Source organism: Vidua chalybeata, chromosome 2 (genome assembly GCF_026979565.1).
Source record: "Vidua chalybeata isolate OUT-0048 chromosome 2, bVidCha1 merged haplotype, whole genome shotgun sequence".
NCBI classification, from domain to species: Eukaryota; Metazoa; Chordata; class Aves; order Passeriformes; family Viduidae; genus Vidua; species Vidua chalybeata.
The window spans coordinates 8,803,284-8,830,607 of record NC_071531.1 but is presented as its reverse complement, the minus strand read 5'-3'; the positions used below and the strand labels follow the sequence as shown (position 1 = coordinate 8,830,607).

The 27,324-nt window shown below is 43.4% G+C and overlaps 1 protein-coding gene across 1 annotated transcript in view; it reads left to right on the top strand.

Annotated features, from left to right (window-relative positions):
- Window positions 1-4,866: 4,866 nt before the first annotated feature.
- The window catches only part of LANCL3 (LanC like family member 3), a 37,187-nt gene continuing 14,729 nt past the window's right edge, over window positions 4,867-27,324 (top strand). Inside the window, exon 1 of the mRNA XM_053935156.1 lies at window positions 4,867-5,412. Within this exon, the coding sequence (XP_053791131.1) occupies window positions 4,867-5,412 (546 nt within the window). The remainder of the gene's footprint in view (window positions 5,413-27,324) is intronic.

Here is a 27,324-nt window from a genome sequence, read left to right as displayed (position 1 = left end):
TTCCAAGTTCTGGCTGTGACAAAAATGTTACAATTAAAATCTTGGATATCACACTGACATCTATTATAGAAAAGATGCACTTAAGGAAATTTAGAATTTACAATAGATTTTGTACTGACAGACTAATTAATGACACAAAAAGAAGTATTTGGTTTAAATATCAACAGTAGAGTGCCCAGTGGGATTCTTTGCTTCCCTATTCTATCAGACAATGCCAGAGCCATGCAGAGAACTGCAGATGAACCACTGCTCTCCAGGCATACAAGAGTAATTGTGTTCAGTAGAATTCAATTTGAACATTAAAATAATGGGACAACCTGCTGGACAAAGAAACTGTTCATTTTGACAGACATGTCTGAGAAGAGTTCCACCATCCTGTTAATCTGAACAGGCTCGAGCCAAGGGAATAAAAACCGGGCATAACAAAGCCTATGGAAAAAAGTTCCAGATAGGGTCAAGGTACTGCTATTTTAAAGTTAGATTTTTACCAGCTAATCCAAAACTCCGAATTTCAAACTTCCTGCTCTACAGAAAGCCCTGACATTTGTGAACAGCTGAAGAGTGATTCACTCATCACAGGTAGTTCTACATAAAGATACTGAAAAATGCAATATTCTCTTCAGAGACTCTGTAACAGCTGTTAAGTTTCTACGTAAGCTGAAACCCTTACCAAAATCATCCTACCTCTCCAAATGGAAAATGTGAAATTTTGTAATAAAAATCAGTTCTGTAAGCAATGAGTACATCTACCCATGCTTTGTAACAGTATCTTGTTACAAAAATCTGTAAGTTGCCACAAAACAACAAACAAACCCCAAAAACTTCTATTCTTGTCTCTTAAGGAAGAGACATGCATGACTGTACAAGTACCTATTCAGCATTTTCCACTATCCCATAATTTCTCATGTTGGCTGATTTCTACCATATTTGGTAATTAAGACAGAGTCTCAAAGAGATTCAACTCCTGTTAAATTACCAAATTTTATTAATCTGAGTAGTGGACAAAAATTCAGTGTGCTCTTGAAGCAAAAGGTAATTCAGTGCAGCCCTGTCTTCCAATGTGTAATTTTCATTGTGATGAAATGGCAATGCATGCACCAAAACTTAGGTTATGCAGAAATTGTATTTGTATTATCACCTACACACAAGTAACAGGAGAAAAGGTTGACTCAGGAAAAGAGATTCTGTTCAGCAATGCCAAGAACATTTCATTTTCAAAACAGGTGTTCATATCACTGCCAAATGATCGTTATGGAACAAAATCCACAAAACCTTTTGTGTAGTTTTCTAAGTGGAGTCCATACAGGACAGGGTAGCTCAACCTGAGAAATAAAAAATACTTATGGTAAGAAACCAAAATATATTGAGCAACCAGAAACTGCTGGGACAATTTGGCTACCAAATAACAATGAAACCCTTGGGGTTGCCTCCACTGCATGACTACTGGTCAGACTATTCCAAATATTGGCTACTAGCATGGTCTGTGCAGTGCAGTGATAATTCCACAAAGAACCCTCAACAGAGAATACTGGAAATAGAAATACTTATTTTCTGATGTGGGCATGAAACAGCTCAGCCTAATTCATTCCTTTCTGCCAATGCCGCAGAGCCAGCTGCCCATCAAAAGTGAACTGACTGCAGGGCTGGGCTGTAAACCCAGAGCCTCTTGGATAGGAGTGTAGATTCCTGGGACAAAGCCCAACCTGGCAGGAAAGGAGCTAACTGCAAAGCTGACCTGCAGTGGCAAAACTCTCTGGGGAGGGAAGAGCAGCACTGGGCAGTAAAGAACCAAGGGCTGATACTGATAGGTAGGATAGGAACTGAGTTTGGATTTAATAGCAGGTTTGCTCAAAATAGCCTTGAAAAGCCTGTAGCACAACCCTGCTGATGTGTTCACACTGTTTAATACAACTCTGTTGCTGAAGCTCAGCCTGTGCATGGAGCCCAGCGCTCACCTTCAGCTCAGGAGACATGTGGAATAGTGTGTGAGAACAAAACTACAGCCACATGGCTATCCCAAAATCCTGAAGGCGTACAAAACTGGTACATTACTAAAAAGTATAAAAGACAAATGACAGATCAATCTATAAGACATTTGTTTGGAGACACCTCCAGTCCCTACAAGACAACTGAAGAGAGGCTATTGTGTTCTCTTGGAAATATCAGACACCTGGATTCCTGAAGGAATCTATAAATAAACAAGTAGAAATGAACCAGCATCCATGAACAAGTACACCAATAGGTACCACTTTGAGCATGGGTTGAGCTAGATCTTAAAGTTCCTCCCAAGCCTATTTATTCTATGGTTAGACATTTTATCAATATGTACAACAAGCAAATCTCCAGAATATGTGTTCTAGAATGGTGGATTTACTAATACAGAACAAACAGCTTCAAGGCTTCAGCTCCCTCCTCTACACATCACACCAGGATCATATCCTTTCCTTGTACAATCCATACTTTTTTCATGGCCCTTGGCTTGTGGCATCAGATTTACAGAGCAAAGAGGAGGCACAGCATGCCCAAGGCAAACAAACCAGGGAGATGCAGAAATGCAGAGGAGTGAGGGGGGGAATTCACATTTTTTGTCAAGCTGAAGACCCTCACTGGAGGCCCACTTTTGCTCTGAAAAGGAAGGAAAATCTCAAATGATCGTGAGGACTACATATGATCTACATTAAATACACCAGAGAATCGGCCCAGCTTCTCCTCCAGTTGTATTGGGACTGCACTTGTGCTTGTTTGAGAGAAAAAGATACAGAGCACAACCTGAAAGCGTAAAACTTCTGTACATGAACAGTTCAAGATTTGGGAGGTGTGCAGTTACAAAAAGCATGTGTTTTTTCAATGTATCTCTCCCTTTGACTTCGGTGGTTTAATACTCATACAAAAGAAGTACAGCAGAAACTGTCATCCTCATTTCTTGCTCAATTGCTCTGTGGCATTTGCTAAGCTCTCTTTATTTCAACAGAAGACTCCCCAGAGCACAGAAGGTGTTCCTTCTTGGCATGTCATTACTGACTCCCTTTTGACTCTTATGTAGAAAAATGTTGCTAACTCAGCTCATTTTCTTATAAAATCTGTATTTTTCTTAAATCCTTTGCTGCTGAAACTGGCAAAGATCCAGTTCCCTTTGCTGAGGTTCTCAAAATGAGAGAACCTTTTTAATGTGAAAAGAAGACTGAATAGATGAAGCAAGCACCCCCAAAATGTAAAATAAATTATGTCAGAATGAAAAATAAAGCTCCCAAATTTTAACTTAAAAAAGCATTTAGGGAATACGCTTTTCTAGAATCAACAGAAATTCTGCTGGAAAATCTTTAGCTACACTATTAACCCTATCAATGGACACCAACAGAAGCCAGTTTATGACAGAAAATAACATGTGAATGAGATATCCTAGCCATTTACAGGGCATTTTCACATTTTCAGTGCTCTGGACTGCCAAGGTCTGTGTGGTAGAAACCACATATGGTACAACTGTGAATAAGCCAGAAAATGGGGCTTTAAGTAACACGGCACAAACACAGACTAGTATGTGGGTATCTGGAATGTAAACATGGCAAAATGGCACTGAAGAGAAATGAAGAAACCAAAATCAGGGGGTGAAAACAAATATCTCTGAGCAGATCATAAACCACATAAAAAAGAAGGAGAGAGAAAGGACAGATCAGCTGAATCCAAAACAAGGTGTGAAAGTGCAAGTGAGGACCTGCACAGGGTTGAAGGAAGTTGGCTGAAACAAGTAGCCATCACGAAGCTGATAGAAGCCAACCACAGCTTCAGAGAAGGTCTTTCAACATCCAAAGGACAGTGTTCTGGTGCTTAACGACTGCTGTGCCAGCGGATGGTTACTGCCCGGAGCCTCCAGCAAGCTGCATCTTCCACCTCTCTTTGGGAAGGTCCTCAGTTACTGAGACTGCATGTCCAGAGAAAGTACCAGAGATTACCAGGTGCCCATAAGTCACAGGTCTTTGACGAGAAATTCACTTATGGTGCAGAAGTTCACATCATCAGGGGCAGAAGTGACAACAGTGTATTTGTATCATGAAAGAGTTGCTCTTAATCTCTACTTCAAGATTTTCCTTTTTTTTTTCTTTCTTTCTTTTAACTGGACTCTATTCACTGACCTAAATTTTCTGCTCCTCCTAAGCTCTGCTTGGCTCATGCATGAAGGAAAGGGGCCAATGATGGCCTTGTGCCACCACTGGTCTGCTGGGGACTTGCTTAGCTTCCCATGTAAATTGGCCTCGCGCTGCCCTCGTTTGGATTTGGCTCCATCCTTCAGCTTTGGCTGCAGCAGCCCCCGAGGGGCCGTTCCACAGCCAGGAATAACTCAGCAGCTCTCCGGCCACCCTTCCAGCCCCCGGATCTCTCCAGCAGACCAATTAACCCCTGTTCCTCGGGGATGCAGAGCCGGGTCGGGCAAAGGTGATGCATCGGCTTCCCTGCGTGAAGGAAGAGCCCCACGGCAGGAGGTGCCGTACACCAGAACGGAGTCAGTCCCTCGCGTGTCTCAGCCCGGCGGTCCGGAGATCCGGGCGAGGCCGCCAAGAAGCGCTCGGCGAGCGCTGGTCGGGCGGCGGCGGGCGAGGGGCGCTGAGCGGGTGCTGAACGCGCTATGCCGGACCCGGACCGGCTCCGCCAGGGCTCCGGGCTGGCATCGCCCATCGCTCCCGGCCGGCATCGCCCTCGGCTCGGCAGCAGCGCCTCGCCCGCCCCGTCGGCAGCCGCGGGCGGCGGGAGCGCCCCTTGCCCGCCTCTCCGCTGCCTCCCCGCCCGCCTCCCCCGCGCTCCCTCCGCCCCCTCGGCCGGCAGCTCCCGCCCGCCGCTCCCCGCTGCGCAGAGCGGCCGCGCCGGCGGGGGATGGAGAGCCAGCGCTGCTTCGCCAACCGCTTCGATGACTACCCGGGCAGCCCCGCGGCGGCGCCGGACAGGGAGGCGGCGGTGCCGCTGGTGACGGCCACCATCGAGCGCATCCTGCGGGAGCTGCCGCCCCTGGGCGGCCCCCGCGGCTGCCCGGGCGGGCTGTACGGCGGCGTGGCCGGCGTGGCCTACATGCTGTACCACGTCGCGCAGTGCCCGCTGTTCGCGCCGTCGCGGGACTCGTACCTGCGGGCCGCCCGCCGCGTCGTGGACGCCTGCCTGCGCTACCAGGAGGGATGCGGCGAGGCCGACGCCGACACCCGCGCCGCCTTCCTGCTGGGCGGCGCCGGGGTGTACGCGGTGGCCGCGCTGGTCTACCGCGCCCTGGGGCTGCCCGACTACGCGCGGCCGCTGGGCAAGTTCAGGGAGCTGAGCGAGGTCTGCGCCCCGCTCTCCTTCCTCGAGTGCGGCTCGGACGAGCTGTTCGTGGGCCGCGCCGGGTACCTGTGCGCCGCGCTGGTGCTGAAGCAGCGGCTGGGCATCGAGGTAAGGGCGGGCCGGGGGCGGTCGCCCGGGCGGCTTTCCGCGCCGCTGCCGGGCCGGGACGGTGCCCTCGGTGCTAGAGGGGGATGCGGCGGTGCCGCGGCTGTCTGCAGCTTGAACTTTCGGGGCCAGCTTCAGAGCCCCCGGGGAGCGAGTCCCTGGTAGCCGTTCTCATCAGCGCTCCTCCCCGAAGTGAAAAGATGCGGCTTTGGCCAGAGGGAGCGGGATGGGGTCCCGGCTGTGGAGCGGAGCGCTGCATCCCGGGGCACGCCGAGAGCATCAGCTGTTGGTTGCCGGGTGGTGAATTAGTTGGCAGAAGCCACCCCGGGCTTTTCAAGAGTATTTCCGTAAAATGAAGTGGATGAGAGAAGTACTTTTGAGTAAAACAGAATGAGGAACCCTGTAATACTAAGCGGTGCTGCGCTGTAATTTGTAAGCAGGGAGCCTGATTTTCAGAGGCATTTGGTCTTGCTAACCCCAGCATACAGACTTTCGGAAATCTGGCCCTGTATTTTGGTGCTTTTCATGAATGAGAAACAGGGATTTTTTGCTGGAAGCGTGAGATGTGGTTATGGTTCAGCACAGTATTGGTTTCAGTAGTCGGGACTTTACCCCAGGATATTGTCATTGTCAGTACAATTCAACTGACAATTCAGAGCTTCCACTGATTATGGCATAATAATTATTGCAACTGATTGTGTTTGCTGTGGTGATTGTTACTAAGTGGCCAGTGTGGTATCTGAGCAAGCAGTTGGTAGATTTTTTTCCCCTGTCCTCTTGTCAGGTCCAATCTGTGTTTCCTCTGTTAATCACTGATTTGTAAGTTCATATGCTTCTGGCTTTCTTCCCTCCCAGGAGAGGAAGCAAGATTTATTTATAAGTAAATAAATGATGTAAAAACTAGTGGCTCTGCCCCATCCAATACCAGTCACTGCAGTTGGAGTCTGAGGAGATTCACTTAATGGAGGTCTCAGGAGGCTCCAGGGTATCCAGAGAAGCCAGGAAGAATGTTAAATACTGTGATTGCCTTGAACTAGAATTCCTAACCACACTAAGCATTTCAAGTAGCATACAAAGCCTGCTGTTTCTTTGTACATGATTGTCTGACAATCATAGCCATAAACATGTTTATGTTATTTGTAACCATAACATAACCAAATTTTTCATTTGATGGCCTTTCCTATGACAGGAAAGTTTTGTAGACACGTCACAATCCATTGCGCAGCAGTGCCTGCCTTGAAGGGATGGTTTCTCATGGAGAAATAAGCCATCCCTGTTGGTTCAGTTTGCACTGGGGGAGTGTGTCCAGCACCCATGTCAGTGCTTATGATGGTGTTGTGACATTCCAGCAGAAGGAGGTGGCACCCTGCAGTCTACTGCTTTATTTAATGCTATTTCCATTTGCCTTACATCCCTGAGAGCAATTGCTGAACAGTTGGGAGAGTGAGTGCAGTCACCTCTCACAGGCAGCGTGAGAGCTCTCCTCTATTTGCTTGCTTGGTGAAAAATTGTACTAAAGGCAGCTGTAAAGAGCTGCCATCCCCACAGGTGTGCACTTACTGTGGAATCTATTTAGCAGGTGGGTTAATTGCTATTTTGCCAATAAAACTTATCCTGTGACCCCTTGCTGATGTTCTCATTGACGAGCGAACGTCCTTCTATAGTATTATTTCTTTTGTCAAATACATTGTAATTTTAAATGCATAGTGCAAGAAGAAAAGCACATCACTAATAATTAATAAAATCAAAATAATTTTTAAAATTTTAACAGAGATTAAAAAAACTTGCAACTGAAATATTTTGCTTCTTTGTGAGGAGAATTATGATTTCTAGTCTATATGTACTCAAGTTTGAACAAAATTTGTGTCGTTCAATAAATATTCCAAGCCTAGTACAGAATTATTTTAATTAGTACATTGCCAGACCAAACCTTGCTTTTTACAAATGACGAAAGGGATGCCCAGAGAGAGTGCATGTCATTTATTACCCAAGGTCAAATTGTAAGCCAGGTACATCCCAGAATAGAAGCAATATCTTGTGATTCGAACCGCTGGAAAATGCTACCTCCTGTAATTTGATTGTGCACAGCCTCACATGGCTCATTGCAGCATGTTTTCTTGTTACCCACGTTCTTTTTTTTTCTTTTTTCTTTTTTTTTGAGGAAACTGTGCAAATATTTCCAGCACAAAGTGAAATACATTCCTTACGTTGAAACACAGCCACTGCTGCCGCATGTTTTTTTCCTCTGAAGGAGTCAAACAGTGACCTACATACGAGAAATCACTTGTCCTTGAAAAAGGCCTTTTGAGGGAATTTTATAATTTATGTCTTGTATTTGTTTTTTGTTTAATCCAAGCAGGGATGGAAGGTGACAGCTTCATTTCAGCAGACACGTGTTTAGCTCAGCTGCTGTGCCCCCATACTTCAATTTCTTGCTAAAGAGTCCCGGTGTCTTTAAGCTCCACATGTTCTTCATGAAGTTAATGGACTGTCCTGAAGGATCCAGTCTGTTGGATAACGCTGACCTCATGTGAAGAAGGCATTTGCATTCAGCTGGTTTTCAGATTTTTAGGCTAATACAGCATTTTCCCCTGATTAATTGATTGGGATTTTTTGCATGAGTAAGGATTACTTGAACAGTCAAGGCTTAACAGGATTTGACTTTCATGATGCACTGTGCATTAGGAAAAATGTTTATTTTCATCCCTTCTTTAATTTCCATTATATTGCAGTCAGTGCTTCCCAGACAGAGAAAGGTAAAATATTGTTTTGGCAGAAACAGTGTGCCATTTGTATAAGGTGCATGTACTTTAGCTGTCCTTAACTGCTGTGTTTTCACCATTCGGGGGGAAAAACTGTTTTATTCTCTCTTAAGTACATCTTTTTCTAATGCTTGTAGTGTTGGTTCATTTTGTGTCCTTGGGGAAATCTGTCAGTCCTGCTTTTAATTACCTTCACTCACTCTGTGTTTGCCCGAACAAACAGCAGTAAGACACCATTAAAATGGTGGTCCCATCCCTCTGGATGATATCTTATCCTATCCTCAATTTTTCTCCATGATGCTTCTGTCCCATTTCGTGGTTGATGGAGCATGGTGTGCCTGGGTCGATGCACTCCCTTCTGGCAATGTAACTGTCAGATGACGGGAAAGGTACAGAAGTTCAAGTGGCTCCTTGTATTACCATCTGCTAAAGATGTTGCTGCCTTTTAGCACAGCTTGGGTTATCTTTTAATAACTGACTCTATGGATGGGCTCCACTGACTTCCACTGGCTCAGGGTTGCAGCAGCACAGACAGCAGTGGTGCCCTGTAGGAGACAGGGCAGCATTTGGCACAGCCTGGGGCTGTGATTTCATTGGAGACCCTGGTTTCAAAAGACTTTGGGGACCCTGTGAGAGACCCTTGCTGCAGTTGCAGGGGTGACAAGGTGAACCAGCACACTGTGGCAGCAACGTGGCCAAACGTGTTTCCTCAGGGACTGAGGCACTGAGGAGTCTTGAGAGCCTGTTGAGGCTCTCCAGTGCCACAGTGGTTCCTGTCTCTGTGGCAGAGGGACATCTCAATTTCTTTTTCCAGCCAGTGCTAGGTCACCACTTGGTGTGCATTTCCAGGGGTGTTATCCTGTCAGAGCATGCACAAGTCTGATATTCTGTCAGGGCCTGCCCAGAAAGGGCCATGGTCTTTCCAGCAGAACCTTGTTGAGTGTAAATGGTGAATGGTGAAAACCATTCTTATCCTGGCTGCCTTCTATCACCAAAGCCTCTTTTGTCCTGGACCTCAGGAGATTGCAAATCAAGCTGAATGAGTCACCTGGTATGTGGAAAGCAGGAATAGCTCTGCTGTGGGATGTCTGGGATCTGGGTGCCAGAGCAAGGCAAGTGTCAGGCGTTATTTTAAGAGGCAGTGGAATGGATGGACGTGCAGTGTGTGGAACCTGACGGGTCTAACCAGTGTGTGTTTTGTAATGTTCTGGGAGAGAAGATACAAATACATGAAAACTATTTTCTTTCAGCTTCTCAGACAATTCTAGATGGTGTTATTGGTTCCTTAGAGCCTCCCCTCCAGACAGTCAGTGAGTGTTTAAAGACTCTTGTGGACTACTTTGCTCCACCTTTTTCTTTTTTTTCAATCTCTTAGGAAAAAAATGGAAAGTATGAGAGGAAGAATCTTCCTGAGAACTGCCTAGAACATGTTCATTTGCAACTCTTTAACTTGGAATGTAGGTGTATTAATGCTGAGCATAGTGTTTCTGAAAGACATACAAATTAAAGGTCTTTGAAGGGAGATCTGCAAAATACCCACAAAACTGATGCTTCTCCAAGTGCTGTAGTGCAGAATCCCCATGTCAGGCTTTAATTCTTAGCTGTGCCTGAAAGGGGAGGCTTGGCCTTTGAGGTAGCATTTCATTCCTCCACTGTGGCCATTAAAGTCCTTTCTCTCTGTGGAGGAATTTGCCAGTTTATGTGAAACGCTGTGGTGTTTTAAATGTCAGATATCATAGTGCTAGCTGGGACTGTGCTGATTTCATTATTTCATTTCACACAGGCCACTACATAGCCAGGATCTCTTTTTTTGCCAGAGGATTAAAATGAGTTAACAGTAAAGATAAAATCTTTTCATCCTAGCCTGCCTCTTTTAAATGTACAGTCTCCTAGCCGTGGTTTTTAAAATTACACACAGGGGATAAATTTTGCATTAGTTTGCTTAAATTGATGAATTTAAACCAGGATTTGAAAACTGGCTTTTTCTAAAGTAAACAGTAAAACAAAGGGAATTATTTGCATCTGAATTTTTTTAAAGGAATCTAAAATAATTTGGGTATACATTTCAGCATCTTCCTGTTTCTCTTCAGCAAGGCAATGCAAATCCTTTTTATTTTAACAGCCTTCAGAGTGAGAGATGGGAACATCTTGATAATGGCTGGATTCAGTTCAATGCAGTGTACCCTGAATATTCAGCTGTAGAGTCAAAGTAGAAAACTGGAGGTTCAAAATGTTGAATTTCAAGTGCACTGTTTACCAGCCAGCAAAAAAAGCGCTGTAATACAGACTGGATCCTGCTGGAATTGGAGGTTTGATTGACAGAAGTTTAGTGACATAAGTTCTGTATTCTGCTGCAGAAATACGGATTTCAACCACTTATAGCTAAAGTGTGGTATTAAAAAGACAGTTCTGTACAAAAGCAGTGCTGTATCTCTGTGCCTCTTTGTGCTGTTGGAAGAACATTTGCCTATGAAGCAGCATCTTTCTGCTGAAAAAGCAGCCCAAGAAGTAATACTGATGTTATAATAAGAGATTTTAACAAAAAAAAAAAAAAAAAGGAACTATATTTATGTGAGGCACCTCTTGTATCCAGAATGGGTCTCTACTTCTCCATCCTTCTCCTGACTCCTTTAAATTTCATATGCCAGCATTTAACTCTTAAACTTTGTCAGTTCAATCACCTTCCTCATTATGCCCATGGAGAGCTTTGAGGTCACCCTTTGGAGGCTGTCGGTGCTGCCTGGGAGCAGAGGTGTTCCAGGCAGTGTCCCTGCCCTCTGCAGGGCTGCCTCTGCCTCGAAGGTGAGAGCTGCAGGACAAAGCACAGGAGCTGAAATGAGGACATGCTTGTGGAAAGGTGCTGGGCAGTTCCTTGGACCTGTGGAGCGTGTCTGGTGACTGCATCTCTGGGAGCATCTGGAGCCATCAGTGTTTGAAGCAGAGGAGCAGGGGATCTCTGGCAGAGGGTGCAGGGCTGGGCTGGGAGCTGCTGTTTTTCACAGCATTACTTACTTGGGGTCCCTTTGGTGGCACAGGATCCTTAAATCTGGGTTTTCAGATTTTTGTGTGTTGTGTTTTACGTGTACACCAAAGAACTTTATTACCATGCTGTGCTTCTACAGGTAGCAATATTTGATATTGATGTTTTTCCCTCGTGATTTTTTGGCCTGGTTCTTACACAGGACCAAAAGCCACAGTTAACTGTGTTAACTCACAGGTGGCACTGGATGACACAGCAGAAAGCAAGAGTGTGCATATCAAACATGCTTATGTGGTGTAGTGTGTGGAGGCAGAGACTGGCAGGCATGGGGAAAAAGGACATTTGACAGAGGCTGAACAGAGAGGCAGAGAGAGAGACAATTTAAAAATTATTTAAAAAGCAAAATAATTAGTTGCTGGCAAAAGTAGAAAAATGGAAAGGTGCAGGGGGTAGCAGAACTCAAGGATGAAGGGAAAAAGGAAAGAAATAATGTAGTCCCTGGAGCAGGGGAGATTTAAAACTAAAATCAGGTTCTTTGACAGACTGGTGCAGATCTGATGGCCAATATACTCAATTTAGTAGAAGTTAAAAGTTAACAGAACACTAAACACAGGGAGAAGAAGACAGACAGAGGAGTAAGCTACATTTTGTTGAGGAAAATTACTCTTTTTGTCTGCTTGTTTTTTGTCGCCCATTCTGTCCCCATATTCTCTTTGCATACACTCTTACATTTACAAAAATAGCTGTCATCACATTCAGTGCTTGCAAATCAGAGCCTTCTGTGTTATATTCCATATTTTCCTTAAGGAATAACTGAGACAACTGCTGATGTCTGGAAGCAAATACAGGCTTTTTCATGAACACTGCTGTACTTCTGACACTGACATTTTCCTGTTACGTGCATATAATACTATAGATCAGTGTGTAAGCTGAACAGTAATGCTGTTAGTAAACTTTGCTTTGGTACCAGGCTAAAGAAGGAGGACTATGAAGGACTGAGCTGCTCCAGGGAGAAAGAAAAGAGCACCAGGATGACAAACAATTACTCTGTAAAAGTGTAGCATTCTCAGCACTTCACAGCACTGAAATGGAGGGCTAAAAGTAAGCTGTGAGTTCCTCCGTAGCCATTTAATACACACTGTTAGAATGTTAGATTTTTACATAAAGATGTAGCACAGCTATGCACCACAACTGTCAGGGTGCAGATGTAAAAAAGATCCTCTTCTTTTGTCTCACCTCCATTAAATCAGTAGATCCTACTTTTCTCTGTTAATTAAAATCAACCTAGAGCCCCATTGGCAGGCTGTGTAAAGATTGCAGATAGGTTCTCAGCCTTGCCTCTGAGCAGTATTAAAGCTCTGTTGAGAGGATCCATTGAAATGGGCAAGTCCCATGGTCCTGCTGTCACCCAACTTCTCTATTCCACCCCTTTTTTAAAAGAAAAAAAACTGAATTCAATATATACAATCAGGTCACTATTTTTGATGAGATGATCTGTCAAAACATGTCTTTGTGTCTGTCATGGCAGGGAGTTCTTTGACCATTGACAAGCATGAGATTAAGCACCGAGTGATGTTGTGTAACCTTCTGTCCACTCCATTACAGCAGAGTTCAGGGACAATATCCTGTCAAAACCAGTTATTTCTTATCTATGTTGTGGGCTTATTTTCAATTGATAGTTAGTGAGCTGGAGTACCAAGGCAAAATAATTAAAATAGCTGCTTCATTTTAGGCAAACACGATCAAAAAGTATTTTAATAGCAGTCCAGGCTGTGGCTGAGTCATTTGGTGTTTCTCAACTCAGTATATTTTGATGTCTGAGAGAAGAACCATAAATCTATTTTTGCAGTAATTCAGCAATACTGAATTCTTCATTTTAATGGCTTGGTATCTCTTGTTGAAGAACAGTGGATCATGAGTGAGATGGAAGGGATGTCTGATAGCATTGAATTATCTGGGAGGAAAAAGAATGTGGCAGATAAATACACCTTCTATCTGTCCAATACATTGAGTTATTTTGTGTGGCTAATCTTCTTTGCAGGATGCTTCTAGTCCCTCATTAGTACAATGTTATAAATTTGGGATATGCTGGTCATATTTAAGCTGCTCTTAAATGAAGGCTACTCTTAAAAGTGTGTGGGCCTGGGTCTAGAAGCAGCACAGGACAAAGCAGCTCTGTGCTGGTGGGTCAGTGCTAAACTGGAAGATGGTAATTACTGCTTATTCCATCCTGGTGGCATTCTGCAGTCTGTCTCAGTCCTGACAACCAAATAATATCCCTACTACAATCAGAGAGCTGACAGGGACCTTGAGAGGTAATTTAGGCTGCCATCTAGCCCACAGGAAGGTGTACCTGTGCCTGTCATTCCTTACAGCCCCTCCCTGACTTTCTCTTCATACCCCCAGTCAGTGGTGAGGGATCTGCAGTCTGCCCTGGATGTCTGATACACTGCTTTGTTAGAAAGTCCAGCCTAATGACTAAGCTGAATCTTGCTGTAATTTTAGCCTGATTTCCTTGTCCTCTCTATTGAGAAATTGCAAGAAACTTTGTTCCTCTCTGCAGAAACTCTTTAGATTATAATTTCAAGACTGTTACAGTTTTTTACCCTTGTTTTTTTTTCTTCTCTAAACAATCCTAATCTTTCCAGTCTTCCCATGTGTGTCATGTTTTCCTACATCTCTGGTCATTCCTATTGCACTCTGCCAGTCTCCTTCCAACCTTTCCTGAAGAGGGCCAGAAGTTGGACACACAGTTCTGGCAAAGGCCTTTCTAGTTTAGCAAAGAGATAACTCTGTTTCTTCCAGGTCTTTTTCCCATATACAGCTGAGTAAAGCGTTTGCATCTCACACCAGCCTGACACTGACTCACCTCCAGCTCATGACCTGCTATTATCCAGCAGCCTTTTAATGGGCTGCAGCTCATGGACAGGAATTCTTTAGGAAAATCTCTGAACAAGTGAAGTAGGTAGGGGTCATGTGGTGACAGGGAATCCTTGAACTGTGCTGTGATATGCAAGATGAGAAGCTTCTTCACCTGAAGGAGCATTGTGTCATTAATACCAACTAGAGAATCTCTTTTCCTTTGTTCCCTGAATAAAACTGGGAATATTCTGTGTTGTAACTTGAGGTGTGCCAGTACATATCCAGGGGACGTCTGTGAAGTGTTGAGAGTTCTTTTGTGGAAGTACACTTGGAGCAATTTATCTGAGAGGGCTGTATTAAGTCAATTATTTTGTCCGCATTAGAAATCAAGGAGTAAGTGAAATCTGAAGCGTCTGGAGGTTAAATTTAGTCTGTTCTTGTGATTTACTTTGGTTGCTAATGTAAAGATAAGGCTCAGTGTTGTCTCTTTGCCATCTGTGAAATGGCTAATGCTATACTTGCTTTAGTTTTCTGGGACTAAGCCAGTGATTAAGTAGTCAAAATTCCAGTTATAATAGCAATGGACCGCAAGATACACATTCCACATGGAGCTGTTTAAATTTGATCAGAGCTAAGTTGGTCAAATATGAACTTGGGGAAAATTCTTAGCAGTAGAACAGAAAATGAAACTTATTCAGGCTCTTTAAATAAATATTGATTTGTTTGATTTTGTTCTTGCAGAGCTGAATCAATCATGAGCTTTCTTATGCCAGGCTGCCATTTTCATCCATACATGGTTTTTTATTATGCCATCAAAAATGCTTGGAAATAATCCTCATTTGGCTGCTACACATCTAGGAGACAAAACATAGACAGAGTTGTAGTGTGAATGCACTTGTCCTATTTTGATTTTATTCTCTAAGCACTGTGGGGCTCCTAGCTTATTTTGATAAAACAAATATTTAAAAAAAAAACAACACACAGGTAAGCTGAGTCAATCTTGGACTTGAATCTAAGGGTCTCTAAATGAATAAAATCTGCACCATCTATCTGAGCAGTGGATGAGCGTACTCAGATTTGGATTTGGCACAGTTATAGAGTCAAAGCATGGCCACAGCTGGAAGGCACCTCTGGAGATGTTCTAGTCCAGCCCCCTGCTCAGAGCAGGGTCCACAAGAGCAGATTTCCCACGGCTGTGCCCACTTGGTTTTGAATATGTCTGCTCTATGCCTTTCCTAGGCAACCTGTTCCTGTGCTTGGCTACCCTTACAGTAAAAAGGCTTTATTTTTATATTTAAGTAGAATTTTCTGTCGGGGCACTGTTAGGAAGATCCCGGCTCTGTCTCCTCTGCTCTTTTCTATCAGGTATATATTAGTTTATGCACATAGATGAAATCTCCACAGAGCCTTCTCTCCTCCAGGCTGAGCTCTCCTGGAGTTAGTACATAGAAAACACGCGGTCATTTCTGCTCCATTTGCCTCTCTTCCCCAAAGGCAGCCTCACAATGCCATTCCACCTCCTCTGACTTCCTCTAGTACCTTGAATGGGTGAAGAATTGTAATTTTTTTTCTCTTGCACTGGCAAGCAGGGAAATTCAGAAGGGTCAAAAGGACCCACTCAGCACCATGGTCTTCTTGTCAGTCTTTGCTGTATCAAGGAAGGGCAGAATTTTCTCTTAGTAGCTAAATATTAAGGTTTGACAAAATCGTTCCTGGTTCTGGCAGGTAGTTGGGAAGGTTGGGGATCTGAAAAGTTTTGGTATAAATATTCCTTTTTTCTCTGGTTTAGTGCATGCTGCAGCTTGAAGGCTTCTCAAGGGCCTCACAGCCCTGCAGCTCTGAGTGTCTGCCAGAGAAAATGCCTGGATGATTTTAGGAGGTAGACCGTGCCCCACCATTGAAAGAAGACAAAAAAAAATCCTAGAAGTGCCTGTGCCCCTGCACTGCAGGAACATTATCTCCTGACTGTGTTAATCAAACTCCTCAGGTGCTGTTTGCCAGTGGAGGAGGAGAGGTCACTGGCCCATGATGTGTGAGCAGCCACGGATGCATCAGGGGAAAAAGACAAAACCTTTTTCTGAAAGCTGAATTACAGGCCAGGGGGTAATAAAACATTCTTTCCAGTGTCTGCAGATGGCCAGGACACCCCTCAAGCACGGGGGCTATGAGGGAGGTTCTTTTCCTGTGGGAACCCAGGGCAAGGGGAATATCCCCCTGTCTGCCTTAGGGTTCTCTGACTCCCAGGAAAAGACTGACTTTGACCCTCATTCACGGAGAAGGCCTCCTAAGCCTCAAAGTAAACTAGAAACCACAAAAGTGTGAAATAGATTGTAGAGATTGTAGATAGTAGTATAGTATGTCACATGGGTGAGAAACTTGGGTTTTAGGACTTTTAGTATGTTATAGATGGGTTCAAGATGGAGGATACAAGGTGTTGCCTCGGGTTCCTTTCTTATCTCTTCTTTCTTCTTCTTGGGTTTGGGTGGTATCTTGTAATTGGGTAGAAAAATCTGCATTGCGAGTTTTTAGGGATCAGTTATTGGGTTAGAAAGGGAAATAATCTAGGTGTCACTTCTTAATTGGGTAGTTTAGTTTTTGATTAGACTTAAAAAGACCTTGCAGCACGAGGCTGTTAGCCATTTTTGTGCTGTTTTCATGCATGCAAGGTCTGGGCGCAGACAATGTGCTGAAGTTTTGATAAGATAACAATAAACAGAAGTTGAAGACGGAAAAAGTCCAGTGTGTCTCTCGTTCCTGACACAGAGCTGCTCCAGGAGGGTCTCCCCTACCAGGGGAGCCCCCAGGGAGTTGCCCAACTTGGGGCCAGCAAACTCACATTTTCCTGTTGTTATTTTTGTGGAATCTCTTTCAGATTCTGCATGACAGACATCAGAGAACTTCAGTGTCCTTCTGGGCCCTTGAAGTGAAGCTGTTTTATTCCAAGGACATCAGAATATTAAGTACACAAAATAGGGTATGAAAGGCATCCAGTAAAGAGTTTTAAATGCATGTATTTTGACTTAACAAGCTTGCCTTGGAAAACACACTTTGTGAGCTGTAGGTCCAGAAATAGCTGTGTGGGGCCCTCCTGTCTCACCTTGCTCAGTTCCTCCTGTGGGGCTGCAGGGAACAGTCATGTAAAATGGACAAATCCAGCAAAAGAGAAGGCATTGAGTGCTCCCAGGGCACCGTGTGTCATCTGTAACATGAGGAATTGTATTTCCTGTTAGTTAATTACATGCAAGCTAATGGCCAAGTGCTGTGACTATTTCTTTATTACTGATGGCAGTGGTGTGATTTGTCTCATGGCTCTTATTCTTCCTCCTTGCTGCGTGAGGGTTGAACTCTTAGAGTAATATGAACTGATACAGCAATCTCTTTTTCCCAAAGTCTGCTTGGTTTACTGAGAACTGAGGAAAAAGTAGCACAAAGGGAAGATAGACAAAATGTTCCTAATTCTATTATACTACCAAATGGCAATCTTGCAACTAGGAGAAAAATACAGATAGTAATCCCATTACTTACCAAGTAAGCTACGTTTTAAAGAGCACAGTATTCCATACTTCCTCAAATAAATCCCATGACTCTTACTCTGCCCTTGAAACGTGGCAGTGTTGAATTATAAGTGACTGTCTGTATTTGAAATATGACTTGGATTGTGTTTGGAGTTGTGGGCATATTTCCAGGCAATGCTAATGGCACTGTATGCCCCTGGAAACTCTTTTGTTACTGTCCTTTGCTTCAGAGCCATCTTGTCAATGTGCCCTGGAGTATGTGGGAGCCACATACAGAACATCAGGATTTTTACTACATCAGGCTGCTTCCACAGTCTAAGGATAGAGTAAAATTCAGATGACTCAGAGGACTTGATCACCTTCATCTGGTTTTCCTGCATTATGTTGTCAGCATTCTTCCTGTAGCTTAAGTTGATATTTCTATTCAGTGGCTTATTGGCGTGGCACAAATTGCAGATCATCACACAGAGTAAAAGTGGCGTGATGCCAGCATGGAATTCTCTAGAATTCCCCCTGCTTGAAGGCAGTGCTGGTGCTACTTTCAAGTGACTAATTTATGCCTTAGTTAGCCTGTGAATGATGCTGTTGTGTTGTTTACCTCATTTAACTAATGTCACAGGTAGCCACATTGTTCCTCAGCAGCAAATATTTAGACATACTTCCAGGTGGCACAGGCCTCATAAAGATCTGCATAGTAGAACTGTGCACATTAGGCAGCATGACATGGAATAAAGAAGTCTTTTGAGACAAGCAAGATCACTTGTTGTAAACAACAGAATCATAAAATTAGTGGCTGATGAAAGTAACCAATACCTTGTTTACATTTGAATAGGCCTTTTGATGCAGTGTCAAAGATAATCTTCTTTGAAAACTTAATTCATGCTGGCTTGGATGGGACATTGTGGATTTGGATTTGGCTGAAAGAACCACAAGCAAAGCTAATCATAAGTACTAATAAGGGACTGATGTAGCAACCAGCCTTATTTATTATATTCATTAATGATCCAGAAGAGGCAGATATCTGGATAAGAATTGCTTTGGCATTTAAACTGAAGCAAGTGCCAGACATTATGCACAGGCAGAGGGAAAGTATGAGAACAGCTCAAGAGATTAAAAAATGAGCTAAAACAAGGTTTATTTTTATTTTTTAGTGTAAGCACATGTATCTGCGAAGAAATATCTGTAACACCTATCCTGTATGCTAGGAAGAAAGTGAGATTCAAGCAAGGTGGACACGGACAGGGCCTGAGTACATCAGAGTTCAGCACTTACTTTAATGTAAATTCTCCTTACATTCCTTTGCATTTATTCTCCATGGGAATCAACAGCTAATATCAATGAAAAGCCATAACCAGTTCTCGTTATCACAACGTGGAATCCACAAGGTGAGTGCCATTTTGGACTCCTTACACAGCTGTACCATCCAACAGAAATATTATGTATTCACTCTGTGACTCCTCAGACCTTTCCATTGCCTAAAACTCACCCTGGATGCCAAAACATCAAAAGTTTTGTAATCAAAACTTTCCTTGGTGGGCTGGTGAATAAGGTTGGATACTCTTAAGTATCCAAGGCACCTGATTTATGCCCTGGAAATCTTCTGGGCATCTTTTGATAGGCGTGCAAATCCTGAAAGTGCTGTGTTGAGGGTCACATAAGCCATGCCAAAATTCATAGGCCGACACTACCTCACTCACCATCTGTGGAGCTCCGGTACAGATTTATGGTGCTGTCTTTTCTGCATGGTATTTATGCAACTCCTTCCAGTTTTTCCACAGGTAGTGGCAGTTTGCACTCCATCTCACCTGCCATAATTCATCTCTACATCCTCCAAAGGAGGCTGTAAAGCTGCAGCTGGGGAGCACATCCCACATCGCTCATCCCTCCCAGTTTGCTGGAAGTGCTCTTCTCACAGAGCCCCAAGGGTCTGACCTGCTGCAGAGTAAAAGCAAATTTGGCATCACATCTTTTCCCAGTAGCAAGGGCAGAATATGTTCACCTCTTGTCACCCTTACAGATTTTAAGACCAAATGGGCTCTGAGCAAATTACAGTACAAGTGGGGGTCTTCCTTTTTATATGCAATAACCTTGAGATTTCATCACAGACCTGGCAATTCAAATTCACCTTCCCTTCTTTTTCTGACACAGTGCAGTGATGTAAGCTGATGCCTCTCAGCAGAGTGTGCTGATGGCTGGAGCATCTTATTGCACCTCTGATTGAAATTACTCCTGTTCAATACTCAAACATTCTTCAGAGCACAGCCTGGAGGGAAGGGCTCCAAACACTGTCTTTGTCACCTGAAGTGGCAGCAGGGGATGAAACTGTTGCTTGCAGCATGGCAGAGGCACAGTAACTGCACAACAGGTTTAAATAACAGTTTTCAAACTGTTTCACACACAGCACAGCATGGACAGTTGGATGCTTCCACTTGATTGCAGTGAGGAGCACTATAGTGTATAAACAAATCTTTCTCCTTCAAGATTTGTTTCTAGTGTTCCATCTGGTTTAATGTCTTGTACCAGTGCTAGATGACTCAGCTACACAAATGTCTGTGGAAGGTGGTTCTGAAATGTGTTGTCTGTAACATGCCTAACCTGCTTTCATTAAGGACTGGCATGCTTTGAAACACAAGGGTTCATTTTTCTTCCAGAATTGATGGGCTAAGTTCTGGGAGTTGATTCTATGGCTCGGCCTTGCAACATCTGCCAGTGTTGTGACCCATCCCTGAAGGCAAGAGTAACCCAGGTTATTGTTAATAGATCCCTTGGGGCAGATTAGAATGAAACAACTTTGAATGATTGGTGTTTGTAAATATATATACATAGGGTTTATTTTGCAACAGTTTGGCCATAAAATAATAATTTTGGTTACTATTATCTTTAGTAATATAGCAATATAAAAACATTAAAATAACACTCAAGGAAATGAACAAGGGAAAAGAAAAAAAAAGCATAAGAGTTGAAAGATATCCCACCAATGGATCCTGCAGTGAGACTTGATGCAATTTTGATGTCCATTGGTCAAAGTGATGGTCACACATTGGTCTTGATGCACTGGGGGTGGGGGAAGCCCCCAAAACACAAAGTTCAATGGGTTAATGTATGCTTAGGCTTGGAGAGAATGCCCAGGTACCTTCCCCTGGGGGAACTTTCAGTCCTTTGGAGGAAAGACTCAGAAATTAGTCTGGGGGTATTTTGGGGGTCTTTGGTGGTTTATGAGCCCTTCTTGCCTCTCATGTTAACCCAGTTGAGCCAGTTATGCCCCATCAGAGGGGATGAGCACCCTCAGGACCTTTCCCTGGGGTAGCAGGGGGAGTTTTACAACTGAGGGAGGACAGCTGGCATGATAAAAAGCACCATCCCACCTTGCAGGATACACTTCTTACCTGGCTCAAAGCCTGGCTTGTAGCCCTGGTGCTGGGTGCCGATACCCTCGGTCTTATGGGGACCAGAGGCTTCACCACCACACCCCCAAAAACTCACTCATTGCCCCTCAGGGGGTGCAAAGCACAAATGGGAAATTGTTTGAATCATTAACCATTAACATTCCAGTCTCTCACAATCAGTAATCAGTGTTCTTACATTGTAATGATGGATGAATTGAAAGGTGATAAATTATTTATTTACACAACATGGGCTCTGAAGAATTAAAATTTAATTCAGTTGGAGCACTTCCAGCAGCCAAGCCAAAGATCTTTCTAAAAATTCTCAATTATGGAAAAGTTCAGTTGGTTTGTTAAAATTGCACAGTGTGAGTGGACTCAGCTAAATTTTGCAGAAATAATTTCCCTAGCTTACTTGAGTCTTGGGGGAGCAGAGAGAGATTTTGCCTTTAAATTTGCAGCTTCTCATAAACCACCATTTTCTTCGTACATTGCAAGATAAAGTAAATTTTTATGTTCTTTAACACGTTATCTTCTTTGACACATTATTTCCTGTCCAGAAAAAAGATGTTAGCTTCACTTAGAAGAATTTCTTAATTAACCTTAAAGCACTTGTTTCTGCTTGACTTCTTGTTTTGTTTATTTCAATAATGGGAGAACAGACCCAGAGAATTATCGGAAGAAAGAACAAAGCAATCAGTGCTAAAGTAGCTGTTAAATAATCATCTCAGTGTTACTCTCATGCATCCTAACACTTTCTGTTTGCTTTCCACAGTGCTGCAATACACAGAGCAGAGATAGCAGACCTGCTCACAGCACTGAGAGAATTGTCACACATAGTTTAGGTCCTTCTCCTCCCTGAGTGTCAGACTGGGAGCAGGTCAGGGACTCCTGAGGTGCTGAGCTGTTACAACTCCACCTGTATTATACAGCCCCTGTTGGGGCATTCCATGCATCCCTAGGCAGCATGTTATCATGGAAGCCCAAGCTTTTATTTATTTTAAATGTGGAAAAAAATCCCAGTGCAATGAAGGCGTTGTAGTTAGGAGCCTCTGATGCTGACAGCAACTGTGTTCTCTTTCTGAGCCTTAATTTGAAACAAATGAAGGAATGAGTAGTTGTTAATTTTTGCAAGTTTTAACAGTTACAAGCTGTACAGTCTTTTATGGATAGTTTTCCAAATGCTACTTTCTGCAGCCTCTCCTCCTCCATCAGTTTTTTTTGGTTCCAACACTTCTGCCACGAGGCTTTGAGGAATGTATCTGTTTTTTTATTTAGTTTGGTGAGCCTGTGAATGACGCACGGTCACTTGTACAGGAGGAGGAGGTCTGAACACTCACTAAAGAAGCCTGCAGGCACTAGAAGTAGACTGGGAATTCTTGCATGAGGAAGATGAAAGGACTGGATGATAGTGACAGATATGGAATGCAGTATTTTTAATGTAAAGGGGAAAATAATATAAGGCTGCCTAATAATGCATAGAATGAAGTCTCTGGTTTCTGACTTTCAAATGTCCCTGATATGTTTTTTGAGTTGCAACTGTGTCAACAATGCTGAACAAAACTCCAAAGGAGCCAAAAAAAGAAGAAAGAACAAACCTATAACACCCAGCAACACACTTTATATGTAAAATTAAGTGGATGTACAACTGCTTACATTGTAATATTTGATTAGTTGAAAAGTGGTAAAATGTTTTTGACAGGTGTAGTCCAGGCCAAATCCTGTAGTACTGATGGAAAAAAAATTCTCCATGGAAAACTGTAAATGTCTGACAGTCTCAGCTGCATCTGTAAACCTTGACCTAGGATATTAGTTTGAAAGGCAATTGAATTCCTGTTAAACTGACTATCAAGCAAGATGAGAGATAATTTGATCCAATGCAATTTGCTGGTGTGTATATAAACTGCAATCCTTTATTTTATTTTTCCAAACTTCTTAATTTTATTAATTTTATTTTAATTCTTCAAACAATGCATTTGTGGTAGCAAAGATCTATATATAGCAGGAGTAGAGCTTGAGCTCTGCCTCCACAGAAAATACATTATTTGGAATTCTGGCTTCGGGGAAGTGGTGCCTCATACCTCAACTGAAATTTTTAGTCTCTTTCATTTAGATGCAGAAGACATGTTACCTGGCTCATCCAGGAGACAGTCTGCTTGAGAATATTTGTTGACAGTTCTTTGAGAGTCTGAGGGAGAACTACTGGTTATCAATGCAGCTTTTTTCAATAGGCATGAAGTATGCACAGCCTTGGAAAAAAGTGATTTAAAAAGCCCAAATAGTTTTTATTGCCTCGAAGTCATGCACTCCACATTGGTTTAGAGCAATGAATGGCAGTGCATGTGCTAGTCAGTTCCCTCCAAACTGACTGAAATGAGAGTAGGATCAATATTTGAAGAGTTGGACATTTGCTCAACTGTATCTCTTAATTGTCTCTACTCAGCTTCTGCAAATGAGGTCAGCATTTTACTCTGTCAAGTAATTCATGTTCCTGAAGTCTCAGTCTTTAAGGGCTAACTTGGACAGAATTATCAGTCCCAACAAACCATGAGCCAGCCCTTTGGTGCTACTAGCAAGACAAAGAAACCCTAACAAACTTGTAAAAATTTCAGCATTTCTTACATGATACTTGCCAGGAGTAACAGTCTCCACAGTTAAGACCCATTCAGGTCAATGAGGACTTTGATATTAAAAGCCATAAGGATGATCTAATAGTTGAAGTGACTTTGACAAATTGAAAAAATAAAGTGCTGCATGAGGCTGAGAAGGCTCTTTTCCATTACTGTGAGTGATTAAGATATGGCGTTACTTAAGATGAATTGAATGATGAGCTTCCTTAGAGATATTCTCAAGGAAGTAGCAATCAATCTTTCTCTGTCCTCATCCTGTACTTTTAATTTGTTGTATTACATAGTTGCTTTCTCTATTACATAGTTGCTTTTAAGTATAATCTCTTAGTTTTATTTGGGGGTTTTTTTGGGATCTCACATCTCTTACTGTTAAAGTAAAAGAATGAGGAAAAAGAAGTGTCTGGTTCTTTCTGGAGACCTTCAAGTAATCTTCAAATATGGCTCATCAACTTTCTTTGGTTTGTAGATACAGTTGTCATTTTCATTTGTAGAACTCTAAGCCTAGGTCAGTTTCCTTTTGACTAATGTTAGCCTTTACTGACTGACTCGAAATCGAGTTCTGCCCATCTCCTGCTGACCTGCAGATGTGTACAAACAATAATAAATTCCTTTTCCCAATAAGCAGCCTACCTGAGTTCCTAGTAGCAAATGATGGTGCCCAAATGAACTGGACTTGTATAATTTTTAAATTCAGATGAAGCCACAGGTTAATGCAGTGGTTGAGGAGGGGTCTCTCATTCCTTCAAAGATTTTGTCTCTTTCACGGACTGTTTCATGAATCCTGTTTCCTGTTGCTCTGGAGCTGGAACAGTGGGTAGTACTTCTTATGGCTCTGCATAGATTGCATTCATGAACCCAGTCCAAACACCAGGACAGCTTTGCTACCACAGGAAATATCTGTGGAACAGATGAAGGCATGGAATCACTTCCAGAGAACCAGCAGACCTGCTGTTAAGGGGAAGTAAGCTGATCCAGTATACACAGCAGAGCAGATGTTCCTTGCTTGGTAGTGTTATAAATGGGATGGGATCCTGGGGCAGCACAACTACAGCACACTGTTACCCCAACAAGAGTGCAAGGTGCCCAGCTTGGAAGGTGTTTGTCATCATCATGCAGCACTGTCAGGGACACCTATCTGGAGTGCAGAAGGATAAATCTCCCATCAGGAATTGACAACTCTGCTGTGTTTTTGCCATGAGCCAATTACAGAACTCAAGCACTGATTTACTTTCTGGCTGAGACTAAACAGAGTCAAAAGATTCCCCACTGATGAAGTTTATACATGAATAATCTTCTTCCTACCTGTGAGGGGAGAATGGGAAGGAAAGCAGTATCTGTGCAGCAATCTGCTTATTTGCAGCTCTCATAAACTACTCCTGTGTCTGGTGAAGGAGTGGTTGATACACAGGAGCTCCAAACAAGGATCTAGATTGCAGAATGGTGATCTCTGATAACATCGATTTTTGCCAGTTCCCAGGGTCTGTAGCCCCATAGTTGCTCAGCCATGCATTATGTGGCTAGTCAGTAATGACAGTGAAAAAGGGAAAAAAAAGATTTTACATGCCTGTTGAAAAATGTTGGGGTAGAATTCTGTAATGTAAGAAAAAACCTCTCCAAGCAGTGCTGGGTTTGTTTCTCACTTAATTTGCAAATCTTTTTAATGTTTTTAAACACGCTTTTCAATTCATGCTCTTGAATTTGGGTGCAATTCTAGGGAGAGATGCTTGAAATTAAATTGTTGGCTCTCTGTGCTCTGTGGTAACTCTAACCCTCGACTAGGCAGCAGAGAACATGCAGCTGGGGTGCAGACAGCTGCTGTTCAAAAGCCTCAACACAGGAGTGCATCCCGGGATACCTCACTTCTCCTGTGCTTGGACTTGTCCTCCTGAGAAATGCCCTGCTGGCTTTGCTGCTGACCAGGACCTCAGCTCTCAGTGGGCAGACTGATACCTCCTTAATCATGGTGATTATCTGAACTGCTCTGATCTGGGATCTGTTCCATGGCATCCTCCCTGCTTCATTTTCCAGCAGCAGAGAGCAGGGCGGTGGTGCTTCCCTACTTTCTTCAAGTAATGATAGTGATGGAGAACTGTTCTTTCCTTCCCAAGACCTGGGAGAGCCAATATGCAACAACTGGATAGGTGTATCCAGCCACACCCTGGTGCAGCAGAGTAAGAGGTGTTGGGAGCCTGAGTGTAACTAAGAAAAACTCATGTTTCCCTCTCTCTTCATTGACCCAGGGTAGGAGGAGCTTGAAGAAAAGTGCAGCAGCAACAAAAGATACTCAGATCTTCTTGTGCTTCCTCCCTCTTCACACATACCCTCTCCCTTCCCCTTGTCTCTGCTGGGCATTGTGATTTGTCCTCAGATGAGAACACCTAGGGAGAATTGTCCTAACAGAAAAATACCATACAGGAGGAAATATATAATTCCCTGCATAACCACAGAACCCAGAAACAATTAGGTTGGAAAAGACCTCTGGGATCATCAGATCCAACCTGTGACTGAACACCAATGTGTCAGTCAGACCATGGCACTGCATCCAGTCTTTCCTTAAACACCTCCAGGGACAATGACTCCCTGGCAGTCCATTCCAATGTCTAATATTCCTTTCTGTGAAGAAATTCTTCCTAATGTCCAAGCTAAACCTCTCCTGGCACAGTTTCAGACTCTGTCCTCTTGTCCTGTCTCTGGTTACCTGAGAGAAGAGGCCAATGCCCACCTGGCTACACCCTCCTGCCAGGGAGCTGAATGCATTCCAGGCGTGGGGGAAGCTGTGATTATTGCCACTGACTTTGGTACACATCAGCCTGCAAAAGGGTGTAAAATGCTGCTGGAGGTTGGGCCAGCTGGGCACTCCTCCAATTTCTGCCTGGTGTTCTTCCCTTAGGACAAATCAAAATGCCCATCAGTGACAATCACAAGAGAGAGAAGTGTGTGTGGACAGTGCACAAGAAGACTCTGAATGTTGTCACCCACCACAAAGGGACAGTTGTTTTTCTTTGAAACTCACAATTTTTAAGTGGAGACATAAGGAATTGAGATGCTCATTGCATTTGAGCAACTGTGTAGCAGCACCAGCTGCTCTGAGCCAGCCACCTGTCTACAGTGACAGTTGTGCTCCATCCTTTTCTGCAACACTTCATGTTCCCCTTCTGAAGGACAGTTTTAACAGCAGAATTCAATGGGTTTAGTGCTACACAGTCCTGGCAGGCAGGACCTGTGGAAGTTTTGTACTCTTAATATAACAAGACTTCTGTATGGTCTTATTTACCAGTAATCCGATTCATCAGGAATAAAGGCAACCTTCAGTTTCTGATTGGAGTCGTGATTAGTGACCCACAAAATAGGACAGGACTGGCTTTTCTGGTCCATGGTGCTGAGGCAAAGAGCAAGCCTCAAAACCACCCAAATTCACATGTTAAGCCATGCCAATGGGATCTATAGGGAAGTCTGACTTACTCAGGATTGCAGTCAAGTACCATTTTCCAGTGAACTGGCTGAACCATAGCAGTAGTTGTTCTGAGTCTGACCACACTGTCACTGCCAGTTGTGTTACTGTGAGAAATCTGGGGAAGTACACTCTCAAGACAATACACGGTGCTGTTACAGCATCAAGCAGACTGCATTAGGAACAATATTTCTGAAACTGATCTAATTTATTGACCAAAGTTTTCAGGAGACTTAAAACCATATATTTTTTATCTTTAAAAGAAGGGTGTACTTGGCAGTGCTCATGAGGGAAGCAGACTCATGAGCTCCTGTGTCTGTGTACTTGGAGCT